The 13,997-nt window shown below is 37.8% G+C and overlaps 1 protein-coding gene across 4 annotated transcripts in view; it reads right to left on the bottom strand.

The window, feature by feature from the left end:
• FIGN (fidgetin, microtubule severing factor) overlaps window positions 1–13,997 on the bottom strand; it is a 105,183-nt gene that overhangs the window by 38,147 nt on the left and 53,039 nt on the right. Inside the window, exon 2 of one of the 4 annotated variants that reach the window (XM_064718083.1) lies at window positions 9,918–9,972. The exons of the other annotated variants lie outside the window; for them this stretch is intronic. Within the exon in view, the coding sequence (XP_064574153.1) occupies window positions 9,918–9,972 (55 nt within the window). The remainder of the gene's footprint in view (window positions 1–9,917; window positions 9,973–13,997) is intronic. 4 annotated transcript variants of the gene reach the window in all.

The raw sequence follows: 13,997 nt of genomic DNA, 5'->3' as shown, positions 1-13,997 counted from the left end.
GCTGATTTTATGCAAAGGAAATTACTGAATCATCTAACTGCAAATCAGCATATATATATACACACACACACATATATACATATATATATGTCTGTGTGTGTTACCTTGTTACAGCTAGAAAAATAGGAATTAGCAAAAGAACTGTAAATTAGTTAGGGAAATATTAAAAGCAATAGAATGACAGTATTGAAAGGACATCTAATAAACTGAAGGAAGCTTGGCAATGAAACTCCTCATTGATCAGTCTGCAAAACTCCCCTAACTTCATTACTGAGTACGAATATCACAAAAGTAGAAAGATACAATGGAAGTTTGCAGATGACACAAAATTAGGAGATATAACCAGTAGAAAGAAAAATCAAAATATCATACTGGTAAAATATCATGGTCCAAGTAAGCAAGTTAATGAAGAGAAAGTAGTACTATCAACTATGAGATAACAATGAAAAAACAAAAGGTACAAGTTGAAACATAAGCACAAAGAAGAGAAAAAGTAAAAAACTCTGAAATGTATAAACTGATTGGAAGATCTACTTTCACCAGCTAATTAGATGTGAATATGAAGACAAGCTATGCAGTTGCAAAATATACACAGGAATATTTTTTTTTCCATATAGTATTAATGTCATTTCCAAGTGAAACCCCACAAGAACAGTAATTCTGATTTTATTCAGGGAAGATTAATTTTAACTGGTAAAAGGACAAGGAAGGGCTATAGGAATGAAGAGTGTACATCCACAGAGAATAAAAGACACTGACTTGGTCTACCCTACCAAGACTGAATAGGAATATGACTCTACTGTAAAAATATAATCAGCAAAGCATATACACTGGAGATGAACTATTGAAGTCAAAAAGACAACATTGGCACAAGAACAAATAAGTATAAAACAGCCATAAATATTTTTATGCTGCAAATTAGAAGATTTGTAACTCCCAGGGCAATAACATTATTGAACAGCCAACTGGAGTCCTGAAGGACAAAAATAATTAGCTCATGTTAAGACACAGCTTTATCATTTTATATTATAATATATAGTGACAGTAGCAGACTGGACTTAGAGATTCCCTAGGCCCTTATGTGTTTTATGTACCCATCTCGGAAGGGTTACAGAGCTCTTCTTGGCCTGTGGAAAGCTGATGGGACTAGGCCAGTGATAAGAACATTAAGATAAAGACAGGAAATATTAACTTGGCACAGAGCCACACTAAGAAATGAACTATTGGTTCCAAGCTCCATTATATGCACCTCAGAAAATGGGCAAAATCCATTTTTGATTGTGCATGTCCATATGGGGGTGTACTTCAAGATGATTCTGGGTATGGAAAAGAGTAAATAGAAATATGAATACATTTTGTCTCAGTTCTTCAGCATAACTCACTTCCTTGACCCAAGTTACCTAAAGGTTGAGCTTAGAACAACATTGCAGAGTGCAGCATTCCTTTCATTTGCATGGCAGAACCATTCCTTCTTAGATATACACTGCCTGCTTCACTCCTACTTAAACATTAATGCACTTTTTTCTTTCTTTTAACTTCATCATTCACTCGTGCCTTCTGGTGTTGGCACCTACACTGCTGGATGGTATAACTCTGTTAATTTATATGCAGAGCCCTTCAAAATATCAATTTTGAAATATATGTTTTTCTGTTGGTTGGTTTGGGGTGTTTTTTTGGGTTTTCATTGGTTGTTTTTTTTTTGTTTAGGTTTGGGTTTTGGTTTGGTTTTTTTTTTTTATTTTCTCGTTGGTTTGTTTGTTTGCTTCTAAAACAGTTATCTTCAAATACAACATAGAGATTGTGCAAAGTGGTTTTCTTTTTATGAACTTCAAGCATGTGGCAGTGATCAAATGGGTACAGCTGTCCTTTAAGGACATTGGCAATTATTGTCATCATACCTCCTGTTAGGCAGTTCAAATTGCTTAAAACTTTGATAATGATTACTTGACTGCATTTAAATGAAGGTCGTTTACCCTTCCATTCCCTACTTATATAGCATCTTTCGTGCAACACGCCTCAAGGCCCTTTCCAAAGTACACTAATCAGTATACAAAATTATATTGAAGCAAATAACCTTGTCACAAATTCCATTACACAGTAAAAGCTAAATAAAAAATAATAGCTTTCCTGTCTATATTTAAAAATATATATCCACTTAGTGTCAAGCTTTTCAAGTAGAAGAGAATGCCACAGAACAGAATGAATCCTACTGCACAGTAAGGAAATGAAAAGTAAAGTATTGCTACAAAATTGCTACCAATACTTGTTCTACCTTACCAATACAATGGACAATTGCAAAAATGAGTATCCTTAAAATGCTGCCTCATTTTAAATTCAAAAATTTTTAATGGGAATTTCAAAGAGGCAGCTGAAACCATATCCAAGTCGGCCAACCAGCCAGTGAACAGAAATTGCCTTGTCTTGAAATGACTGCTTAAAGGTTTGCGTGAGGCAAGACTGGCGTCAATTCTGCATTTACTGAAGGAGAACTGCAACTGTTTTGCTCAGCCTGCCAGTTTCAAATGGAAGAAGGATTTCTCCCCATAAATAAATAAAGGTAATTTCTTCTTATCTATGTACACATACAACCTCCTACACTAGCTCAGACAAGTGAGTGTGCTTCTCTTGCCTGCAAGTCCAGACAGGAGAAAAGATGACTGATAATGTCACTCCTGTTCCACAGTGGCCTTGTTGGCCACTTACTGGTAACACTGATACCAACTGTAAACACAGCAGACTCCACAAAATCCAGTAGGCTCTCTGAGTTACTACAAATTGACATAAGTAAAATATCAAGTAAAAACGGTTTGGAAATTACCTTTCCTCCAAACTAAACCAGTGATGTGATCCCCTTTAGTGGCAAACTCAGCTCTTGCCACAAGTCTGGGACCACAACAGAAACTGTAGAAAAACTACACAGACAAGAAGCTGAAATAACCAACATCTTAGTTCACTAATAGAAGGAGCATTGTATTGATAGTATTATCTCTGCTGCAGAATATCACATACACCACAGAAAAACAGGGATCGTTCTTGCAGATTTGTATTGTGGTAGTTTCTCATCTGAAAAAGCAGAAACAAAATGAAAACAACTGCAACCCTTCTGAAGAGAGAAAACACCTGAAAAATTCACCCATATCCCATCCAGTTTACCTCCTTTTTTGGATGATAGAAATGTAACAGGGACGGGGAATAAAAGGAAGATTAAATACAGAGGGTAGCAATAAAGATATCCAGAAATAAGACTGACTCACTTAAAGCTCTTAGCCAAATATTTGCCTTATTGCTGATTTTAGCTTGTGAAAAACATAAAGTTGAGAAAATAAAATACAAATTATAGAAGAGAAAAAGAACATTTGTAAAATTAATTTTGAAATTAGAGAGAAAGCAACTGAAATACAAATAAATAAAATTCACACTGCACAGTAATCCACAAGATGCCTGTGCTTAAAGTGATTAAATGGTCTTTGTTCAGAGAGTCCTGTCTGCCAACATTTAAACAGAATTTGGCATACTATGTGGTGATCTTTTCACATACAAAAACAAACAGATTTTTCTTGTGCAAGCTACAGACCTCTTCTGCATTTCCAACTGAAATGATTTACTGGCCAATTGACACTTCTTGAATTAATTCTTCTTCAAGTATAACCTAGGAAATTCCATCTTCTATCAGTTATGTCAAATTTGACAGCCTCAGGTGAAATTTCTCCTTTCTTAATTATTTTATTATCCCATTAATTCTCTGAAACCATTAGAAACTTTCCCATGTTCCTCTCTGAAGAATTTCTCTGCTTCCTTGATGTCTATAGCTTTCAAGAACCTCAAATAAACAATGTCCTCCCTTGGCAATCTCTTTGCTATACTAAATATGTTTCACTACTGTCATTTCCCTTCAGAAAATAACTACTGCTTATGCATCAGTTTTTCTCCACCTTTCCATTAGTGCCAATTCCAGAAAGAACAAACAAAGTGATCCTCTCTCAAAGGCAGAGGTGCCTGATTTTCACTACTGTGCACCATGATATTTACATAGATATTTCCTCATCCCAGGCCAAAAGAGTACTTTTGAAAATTGTTTTTCAAATCATATATTGCAAATCATACATCACCTGCTGCCTGTTGTTCCTCTATGACAATAAAAGGTAAAGTGCACCAAATCTATATACTGAAAAAACTGTGTTTGGTGGCCATGCTGAAGGAAAGGGCATAGCACAGGTACCACTCTCAACACTGCTAGTCCCTGGGACAGGCAGCCCAGGGAGGCTGGGCACCTCCATTCCTGGAGAATGTCAAATCTCAACAGGACCAGATTCTGGCTGATCTAATTTAAAATTAGTCATGTTCTGAGTAAAAGCTTGGGGTCCCTTCCAAACCAGCTTGCTTTCTGTGAATCCTTCAAGAATACTTGATCACTCCAGAAATACAGCAGAGTAGCTCAGATTAGCTATGCACTGGGTTCCCCATTGGATCATACACTGTGCTATTATTTCCCTTGCAGCCTGATACTAGATGCAAGAAGTACAATGACTGGATCTCTTCTCCCAGCAGTGTTGCCAGGAGATTTAGGAGACTATTCAGCTTCTGTTGGACTATAGCCATTTTTACAAGTTGTGAGAACAGAAAAGTGGGCTGGATCACACTGAAGCAAGGAAACAATCTCAAGGCAATATGCAAGACAGTACAGCGGCTATTACCTGAGAGAAGAGATAAAACATGGAAATATCCATTGTTTTGGATAATTCCAGAAGGGTAAAGGTCAACAAAGCCACATATAATGTCACCATCTTTGCAAAATGATCCAAGCTCTTTCTGGAACGCAGGTTTTGGTTCTTTTAGAGAAGGCATTATGCACCTTAGGGTATATTACTCCCTCACAACTGAGAGCAAAAATGGACCCTGCCTTGCCTCAAACAATACATAACCTAGAAATACTGCTGTCATTCTAGTGGATATTAGGAATGACTAAATCTCCTCACTTTATCTAAATTTTCTCTAGAATACCCTTTTATATGCTGACTGAATTGTAAGACCATATATTTCATCTTCAAGACCTTCTGTCCTTTTGCTACTCAGTTATGACAAACCATCAAACCACTGTAACACAGTTTCCCAGTCACAGGGATCAACTCAGCGCTTTTGGGGACAGCTCCTGCTCACAACTGCATAGAGATTACTTTAGACACAACTGGAAATGGCAGAGTCCCTTTGGGGTTGACTTTTGTCAGCCTAATATCTAATACAGAATAAATATGCTAAAAGCTCCAAGTAGAATATGCTCAAAAAAAAAAAAAAGAAAACAATAAGTAATAAATCTAATGGGAACACAATGAAGAAAAAAAAAATTCAAAAATCAGTAGCAAATTAAGTAAGACCAAAATCTGAGAGAAAAAAGACGTGCTCAAGTCCACCAAGTGCTTAATCCTAGGGAGTTCAATCTTCAAGATATGAACATCACACAACTGAGTTGGCAAAATAAGTATATAAATCACTGCAAAACCTTGTGTGTAAGAATGTGACTACCCTAAAGTCAAATTGGAACTTTTTTGAATTTGGGTTTAGCAATCAAGACAGCAGCTTGCCAACCTGGTTCTTTTAAAATGTTTTTCCTTAGAGAAGACTCATATTGGTAAAATCTTCCACAATTGCATTCTCTCTGGAACTAATTAAAAGACAACATTTTTCATGATCATATTTTTAAAAGCTGGTTTTCAAAAATTAGAGAGAAACAATTCATTTTTAGAACTTTAGGCCAGGCTGTCAGAATAATATAACAATGGAAAATATTTTCAACACAGGATTGAATCTTGTCCACTTTGGTAAGAAAAAATAAAAAGAAAATGAAAAATCAACACTTTAATGACCTTAATGTAGAGTTTTATGGTTGAGGTGCAGTAATTATTTTGATTATCTGACAATCACAAGTTTTGATTATTTGATAATTGCAGAAGTAGGGCAGGTTTATTCCTTACTTTGCTACAAATGTGTCATCTATATTATTGTCTCTGCAAAAAGAGCTTGGGCAGCCTGACTAAAGATTGTACGTAATCCCACAGTATCATCTTTATTGTTGTACAATGTTGTATGTCACCCTCATGCCTCTCAGCTGCTATCATATGATAGATACTCTGTTTAAAGGTGGTCACCACAATGATGCCACTTCTGGAGTAGAGTGACATGTGCTATTAGCACGTGGCAGATTATGATCCCTGAGCAGAAGAATGCTGTCTGCCTAAAAGTACTGCTGAAGAAATACAGGTGATCTTCAGTAAAAGACAAACATGACATCTTCATGACAGAAAAACCAAACCCCGCAACTCAGAACCATAAACATTTAAGACTATAACTACTTATGATGTCACTTATTTAAAAGGTTACATATCCAGTGGCAAGGTAACTTTCCTACACTGTCTGGACAATTGGTTTATCTCAGTGGAACTTCGAGCATACAGACAGGAACTGGCGGAACTGTTAACCTGAAAGTAACTTGAAAGTATTGCCCTAGAATTAATTAGTTCCACTTTAACACGGAAAAGGGTTTCAGTGGGAAAAGTGCCAGAATAAGAACCATCAAAACAGATCACTGGTAATCACCAGAGAGTAGGAGTATTAATCTATCTGATTAATCTGTTGAGCTGTAATAGTTCCTCAAGGGCAGTGTGATGAGTTGGTGAATGAACCTGGTGTCATTTTTCTGGCCCCTGCTCCAGAAGGACAGAGGTCTGTACAGGAAAGCTTGCTGGCAACAGCAGTGCTCCCATTTTCACTGGACTGAAGAAAGCAGCTGGATACATCTCCAGACGCACTTGATTCTACCTTTGCTGAAAATTTTGTAATGCTTTCACCAGATCCATAGTATTATTGTCAACACAGAATTATAGAAAGGCTTGGGTAGGAGGTGGACTTGAAAGATCATCTAGTTCCAATCCCCCTGGCATAGGCATTCAACAAGACCAGGTTGCTCAAAGCCCCATCCAATATGGACTTGAACATTTCCAGGGATGGGGCATCCAGCCTCTCTGGTCAACCTGTTCTAGTGTCTTAACATCTTCACAGTAAAGAATTTTTTCCTAATATCTAAGCTACACCTGCTCTCTTTAAATCCATTTCCTCTTGTCCTGTCACTACATGCCATTGTAAAAGGTCCCTCTACAGCTTTCCTGTAGGCCCCTTTAGGTACTGGAAAGTCCCCTAAGGTCTCCCTGGAGTCCTCTCTTCTGCAGGATGAAAACTCCAACTCTCTCAGCCTGCCTTCAGGAGAGGTGCTCCAGCCCACTGATAATCTTCACAACTCTCCTCCGGACTTGCACCAACCTTATCATAGAAGCTAATTCTAATGAAAGAATAAAATATACTCTGGTAATAAGGTTGGTCAGAAGAAGTCTCTCTGCCAAGGAAACAGCATAGAATTTTGACAATCAGAGAAAAACTATAGAATAAATATGATCATAACTGACTATACCATTACTATGAACCACATTAAAGCAGGTGTGCTACATTAGTACACCTTAACATTTTTGCCTTCCACTGGATATCTGAATACTGTGAACAACTAAGTCTGGGAAGGAAATGAGATTTCACTGTATTTCAGAGAAAATTCCCTGAGCACCCTTTAAAAGAAGATAAACAATTTTTACCTCACTTCTGGTCACTAAGAGAAAACTTATAAGTCATCTGAAACTGAGATGCTGAAGAAAGCATGATGGCAGAAACAGCATTATCTATCAACTTCCAATAAGGATTTTGGTGACTGAACAAAAATGTTTATGGTATCAATAAACTCCTACAAGCATTTGGACTGACACTATGGGTAAAAACTAAGACAAATGCCAGTTAATGTCAAGGATAATCAGCTATTAATTATTTTACAGACAAAATACAAGACAGAGGGAATACATAGTAAATGATTATTGAATTAAATAAATGGAGCAAAAATTTAACTTATCAAAATATGTTTATATATATCAGAATTTAACATATCAAAATTTAACAGATCATATTCCAAGCAAAGACAAAATGACCCCAGTGACTTAAAAGCTGCTGATGCTGAATCATCTAGAGGTATAATTTCATCTGCTCAGATTCCTGATGTAGGAAATGCTTACACAATTTCTGTCTTTTAAAAAGAGTATTTCCTACTGGGTCAAACAGAAACCAATCCTTTTTTAATCAGTTGGTCTCCACTTGGCAGCTGCATATATGTAGAATATTTCTAAGAAGAAACCAGGCCACCAAGGGAAGCATCTTTTGAGCATCTTTTCTTTTACTCATTCACTTCTTAGTTTTTGCCTGTGCATTACTTACTTTTCCCCTGCTGTGTTGGCCATCTTGGCTCTGGAATCAAACTGGCAGTCAATCATTTTGCAGTCTCTGACCCAGAATATTGATTCAATATTCTGACAGAAGCCATTCAGTTATAATCAGTAACCAAGCCCTAAAACTATACTGTTTTTCACATTCATTCATTCCAGTAACATGATTAACAACCTTTAACTTCTTTCGTCGACTCTGAACACAGTAACCACATCATACCAGGAAGAAAAAAAGTAAAGCAAAACACAAACCATAAAAGTCCAAACAGGCCTCTTGGAGCATGATAAGATCACACTTTACACATTCCCCTCAGCGAAATAATACTAGGTACCCCTTTAATATCCTTCTTTGAAAGACAAATTTAGTCTTGTAATTTTCAAATGGGTCCATATGCCATTCTCTAAACCTTTCACAACAGACTCCTACTCTTTCTGGTGTCTGTATACAGATACCAGAGTCCCACAAAATATCCTATTAGACCCAATGCTAAATTCCAGTTTCACCTGATGTCACCTTTCTTTACCACAGGCAATTTAAAGCTCAGGCATTCTGCCACAGCTGAGGAGACAGAAACAACTAAAAGTTACTTTAGAAAAATTATTTCTCAAAAAAAGTCTTGGAAGAATGTACAAGTCTACTCTCTCCATTCCCCGCCACCCCATCAGGAATTATTCAAAAATGTGTTTTTCCATTTATTTACCCTTGCATTAATAACAAAACTACTATTTTCTTAACTTTAAATGCCTACAAGACATAAAGAATTTTGTAAATAAACAAAAGGTGAAATTTGATAGAGCCAATCCTTAAGCTTAGATAATACAGGTAATTAGTTCCATCTTCTCTTGCATACCTATACCATGTCTTGCCAATCCCATACAGACAGCAACAAGTCAGACCAGTATTTTCAACACTGAGGAGGGGGAAAGGAATCTCTCTTTTTTTCAGAGAGAAAAAGTTTAATAAAATACTTTAAACAGAAATTACTTCAGTTACAGAAGACCAAAAAAGATGGTAAAAGAAGCAATCAAATAGCATGTTGATGAATCTCAAAGCTTTTTTCTTTCAGAACATCCTAAGAAAAGGCACAGAGAATTATTTTCCTTTATACTGTTCAATCATTCTATGTTTGTATGATAAAAGTATGTAAAACAAGTATGATGGACTAAATCCCAAGTCCAAGAGTCTTGACTGGACAATCTCTAGACCTGAATCAGGAATCACTCTACCAACGAGCCAACAAGTTTGAAAGGCTTGCCTCCTTGTGGAGGCTAAGCCCAGGACAATGAACAGGCCAACAATTACTGCCTGAAACAGTTATCATCCCAAGTGCAAAGGACCATATTAAAAAAAATATCTCCCTTTGGCATAATGAGCAAAAATAATATTACACAGTTATGCCTTGAAATAAAAACCAGACATCTAACATAAAATGGTTTCTGACTGTTGTTAACTTCAAGTGAGGAAGATCTAGGATATGTTCTCCTTCCAACCTACAGGGGAATTCTATTAAAACATTAAATTCTAATCATAAGAATCTTATACATATTACAATGGGAACAGTATCTTCTAAGTTGAGAGAAATAACTCCGAAGGATAAGTTCCCTTACCCCAAGATGAATCCTTTAGTCTCTTTTCCTCAATTCCATCCTTCTTAAGATGAAGCTTGGAAGAAGAATCCATAGTTAGATGGATACAACAAGTTATGCCTAGCCATGAAAATGTATCTTTCAGCAAGAGAATTTAAGGGAAGAGAAAAAAGGGTTTGAAGTTGAGCTGACAGTTTTATGGTAGATGGTCAAGAAGTCAAATCTAAACAACCTTTTCTCTCTTGCTTTTATCAAAACATAAATTGAGAAATGTTGTAAAACACGAACAGGAATTTTGAACCCTTGATACATCTAAACAACTTATCTTACCTAACTGCAGCAGAGTGATTTTTTTGTAGTAATTCATACTTTGCCTAAGAATCTGTAAAGTGGTCATATTCAAATATGATGGGATAGCCCATTTAAAAAAGTTCTTTTGGATCCTTAGGGTTGGACTAAAGTCTAGAATGAAAGTTTTTAGTTAGTATCTACAAAGAACTTATTTGAAATGGGTGTGTGAAACTGAAGTTTATAAAGGAGACTGTATTATATCAAGTCCCACATGTGTTGTCTCATTCTTTCCTCTGGACATCTGATTAGTCCCATTCCACTACAGCAGCAGCAAGTTGTAAGATAAGTGCACCAAGCTGTTCAGTGCTACTCAAACAAAGTAAGAATATTATCTTTGATGTGAAGTAACTACTTAGGTGAATGGCTAGATATCACTAAAATCTTGTTACACGACATAGCAGAAATCTCATTCAGACCAAGTGACAGAGATAAGGAAATCAGCAGAGGCAGAAACCAGGGGGAAAAAAAAAAGGGAAAAATACAGGAATAAGGGAAGGACTTACATCCATACCATTCCTATCATTTTTATGTCAATGGAAGTAAGACATTTTCAGAGCCTGGAGAGGGATCTCAGGTCAGCAGGAGAGCAGAACAGCATAAAGGAATTCCAGCCACTCCAGCCAGTAAGTCAGCTTCACTGGGGATCCAGTTTAAATCTCCCTATACAAATTCACATAGAATGGGGAATAAACATGGGACCTGATGAGACACATCTGCAGGTCCTGAAGTGGCAGATTAAGTGGCTAAGCCACTATTCATCATATTTTACAAGCCATGGCATTTTGGTGAAGTCCCTACTGTCTGGAAAAGGGGAAAAAAATCCCCATTTTTACAAGGAAAAAGGAAGACTCGGGATGCTACAGGCCAGTCAGTTTACCTCTGTTCCTGGCAAGATTTTGGAGTAGACACTAATGGACACAAGGCTAAGGCACATGGAAAATAAAGGGGTGACTGGTCACAGCCAGAACGGCTTCACTAAAGGCAAATCATGTCTGACAAATTTAGTGGTCCTCTACAACTGGGTTAGAGCATTGATGGATAAGGGAAGAGCAACTGGACTTGTGCAAAGCATATGACACTGTTCCACTTGACATCCTTGTCTCTAAACTGAGAAAGGCATGAATTTGACAACGGAACACATGGTGGATATGGAGTTGGCTGGATAGCTGCCCTCAAAGAGCTGCGGTCAACAGCTCAGTCTCCAAGTGAGGCTGAGACCAGTGCCAGATGGTGTTCCTCAGGGGTCAGAACTGGCACCATCGGGGTTTCATATCTTTTTCAGCAACACATACAATGGGATTGAGGGTATCCTTGGCAGGTTTGCTGATGACACCAAGCTGTGGGGTGTGGTTGACATGCAGGAGGGAAGGGATGCCATCCAGAGGGACTTTTGACAGGTTTGAGAGGTGAGACTATGTAAATCTCACGAAGTTCAGCAACTTGCGGCTGCAAGGTCCTGCATGTGGATTGGGGCAATCCCAAGCACAAATGCAGACTGGGTAGAGAATGGATCAAAAACAGCCCTGAGGAGAATGACTTGAGAGTGCTGGTTGATAAGAATCACAGGATCATAGAACCATTTAGGTTGGAAAATACCTCCAAGACTACTGAGCCCAACCTCAACATGATCTGGCAATGTACTCTGGCAGCTCAGAAACCAAACCACAATCTGGGCTGCATCCAGAGCCAGCAGGTTAAGGGACTCTGTTCCTCTGCTCCACTATTGAGAGATCCCATCTGGAGTACCGAGTCCAGTTTTGAGGCCCACAGTATAGGTAAGATGTGAAACTCTTCCAAATTAAGTTGTGGTTTATAGAAAATCTGTAAAGTTTCAGAGTGCAACAGAAAGCTTTACAGAAATGCAAATCTCAGTACCAGTTAATACAGTGTCTATAAGCAGCAGACATAATAAACAACTGAAGTAATATATACTGCTGCTTCACAGTGGAAGGAAAAAGCTGCACATAGCTGACAGAACAACAGATACTGCTGAATACAGGAACATCACACATTACTGTCGAGACTTACAATACCTTCAACTGAAGACCAAGTCCTAGCTAGCTAGAAAAGCATAGTATTCAAGCTCAGATATACTGAGAATTCAGAATATAATACTATAATCCAGCAAAGAATATATTAAAAAAATGCTATTCAAAAGCATTAGCTTCCATGAAGACTCATACCAACATGCTGTCCTTATTTATGTCCTGCAGGTATTGCAACAGCTCTGTACTGGAAGCTCATGCCGTAGATGTTTTAGCCAAAGGTCTCAATAATATGATTACAGCCCTTCTATAGCAGTCCGAAATATTACTGCTTATTTGCCAAGGCCCTGTTAACAATCCCCAACTCCGGGAATCCTTTCAAACAGTTTTGCACTTTCAGGAGTCATTGGGGGGGGGGGGGGGGAAGAAGTTGTTTTATTTTACCTGTACTACTGTTGCAAAACCAGCTCTTTTTGGTTGTTAAAACACTGAACTTTCTGAAAACATACAAAAAAACCCAAGAGATGCTGTCTCTTTGCAAACACACAAACACACATAAAAAAACCCCCATAGTTCTCTGCAGAAAATAATGAGAAATTAATTACATATTTTTAATAGACTATTATCTAATAATACAATTGTTAAAATGAGGGGATGGGGGAGCCCATTCTCTAAATTCAATGGAATAACAATCCTTCCCTTGGACCCTGAGTTTATGCCTTCAAGTTACAAAAACAAAAACCCTGGAGAACTGGCAAAAAAATTATCACATTATTGTTGGCACCAAAACAAAGGAACTTTTAATCTATTTCAACTGAAATCATATGATCCAGTAGCCTGGGGGAAGGGCTATTAATAGCAGTCAGAGCAAAGCAGAGAGGACAGCAGCGTTCCTCAGCCGGGAGCAAGGCAGCAGGTTCTCTGCAGCCCTTCCACTCCCTGCGCCCAAGGGCAGAGGCCGGGGGCCGGGCAGCCCAGCAGCAGCGGGCTTGCAGAGGCAGAGCCGGGCACCTGGGCTCGGCAGCTTCTGACAGCCACCCCCAACTACAGCCACAGCCTCACACCACAGTCCTCCCAACGCCAGCTGGCCCCACTGCTGATCGGAGCACATTTGAAGAGCTTTTAGGCTACTTCTGCAACACACTGTGTGTTACTGTATTCACAACTGGAAAAGACAACAGAGGCAGCATGGTAAAAATTAAATTGGCTGTGAGTAAGTCCCTATCTCCTACTTGGTATCAATAATATATTCCTTTAATGAGGGGCAGGAGAAAAGGAAAAAAAAAACACAAAACAACCAAGGAAGATGGAGAAATGGCTTTCATCAACAGAAATGCACACATCAGCCAACAAGCTGAATAATCACAAAATGGGGGAAAACCCTGATCCAAGCATTAATAATTCAATTAGTATTCATTGAAATAACATTGATTTTAATTAATCTATTTCACATCACTGTTCATATCCTATGTGCTTTCTATTACAGTTTAAAAATCATTAGTGTATGAGCCTGCTAAGTACTCATACCTTTAAAAATAACAAAAAGGAGACATTAACTTTCTGAATGAATATTTTAAAGCCTCAAATAGTCAATAAAGAAAAATGAAATGTAATTGCTTGTTGCTGTGCATTACTAATATGGAATACACTAGTATGTTGCCAGCTGTACTATACACATAACTAGATTCATTAGAATTTCCGTATATTAAAATATTGGTAAAAAACTGCCTCCAAAGAATATTCTTACCAACCTGTATTTCACAAT

This window comes from Zonotrichia leucophrys, chromosome 7 (genome assembly GCF_028769735.1).
Source record: "Zonotrichia leucophrys gambelii isolate GWCS_2022_RI chromosome 7, RI_Zleu_2.0, whole genome shotgun sequence".
In the NCBI taxonomy this organism is placed as follows: domain Eukaryota; kingdom Metazoa; phylum Chordata; class Aves; order Passeriformes; family Passerellidae; genus Zonotrichia; species Zonotrichia leucophrys.
This window is presented reverse-complemented; position numbering and strand designations above follow the sequence as displayed.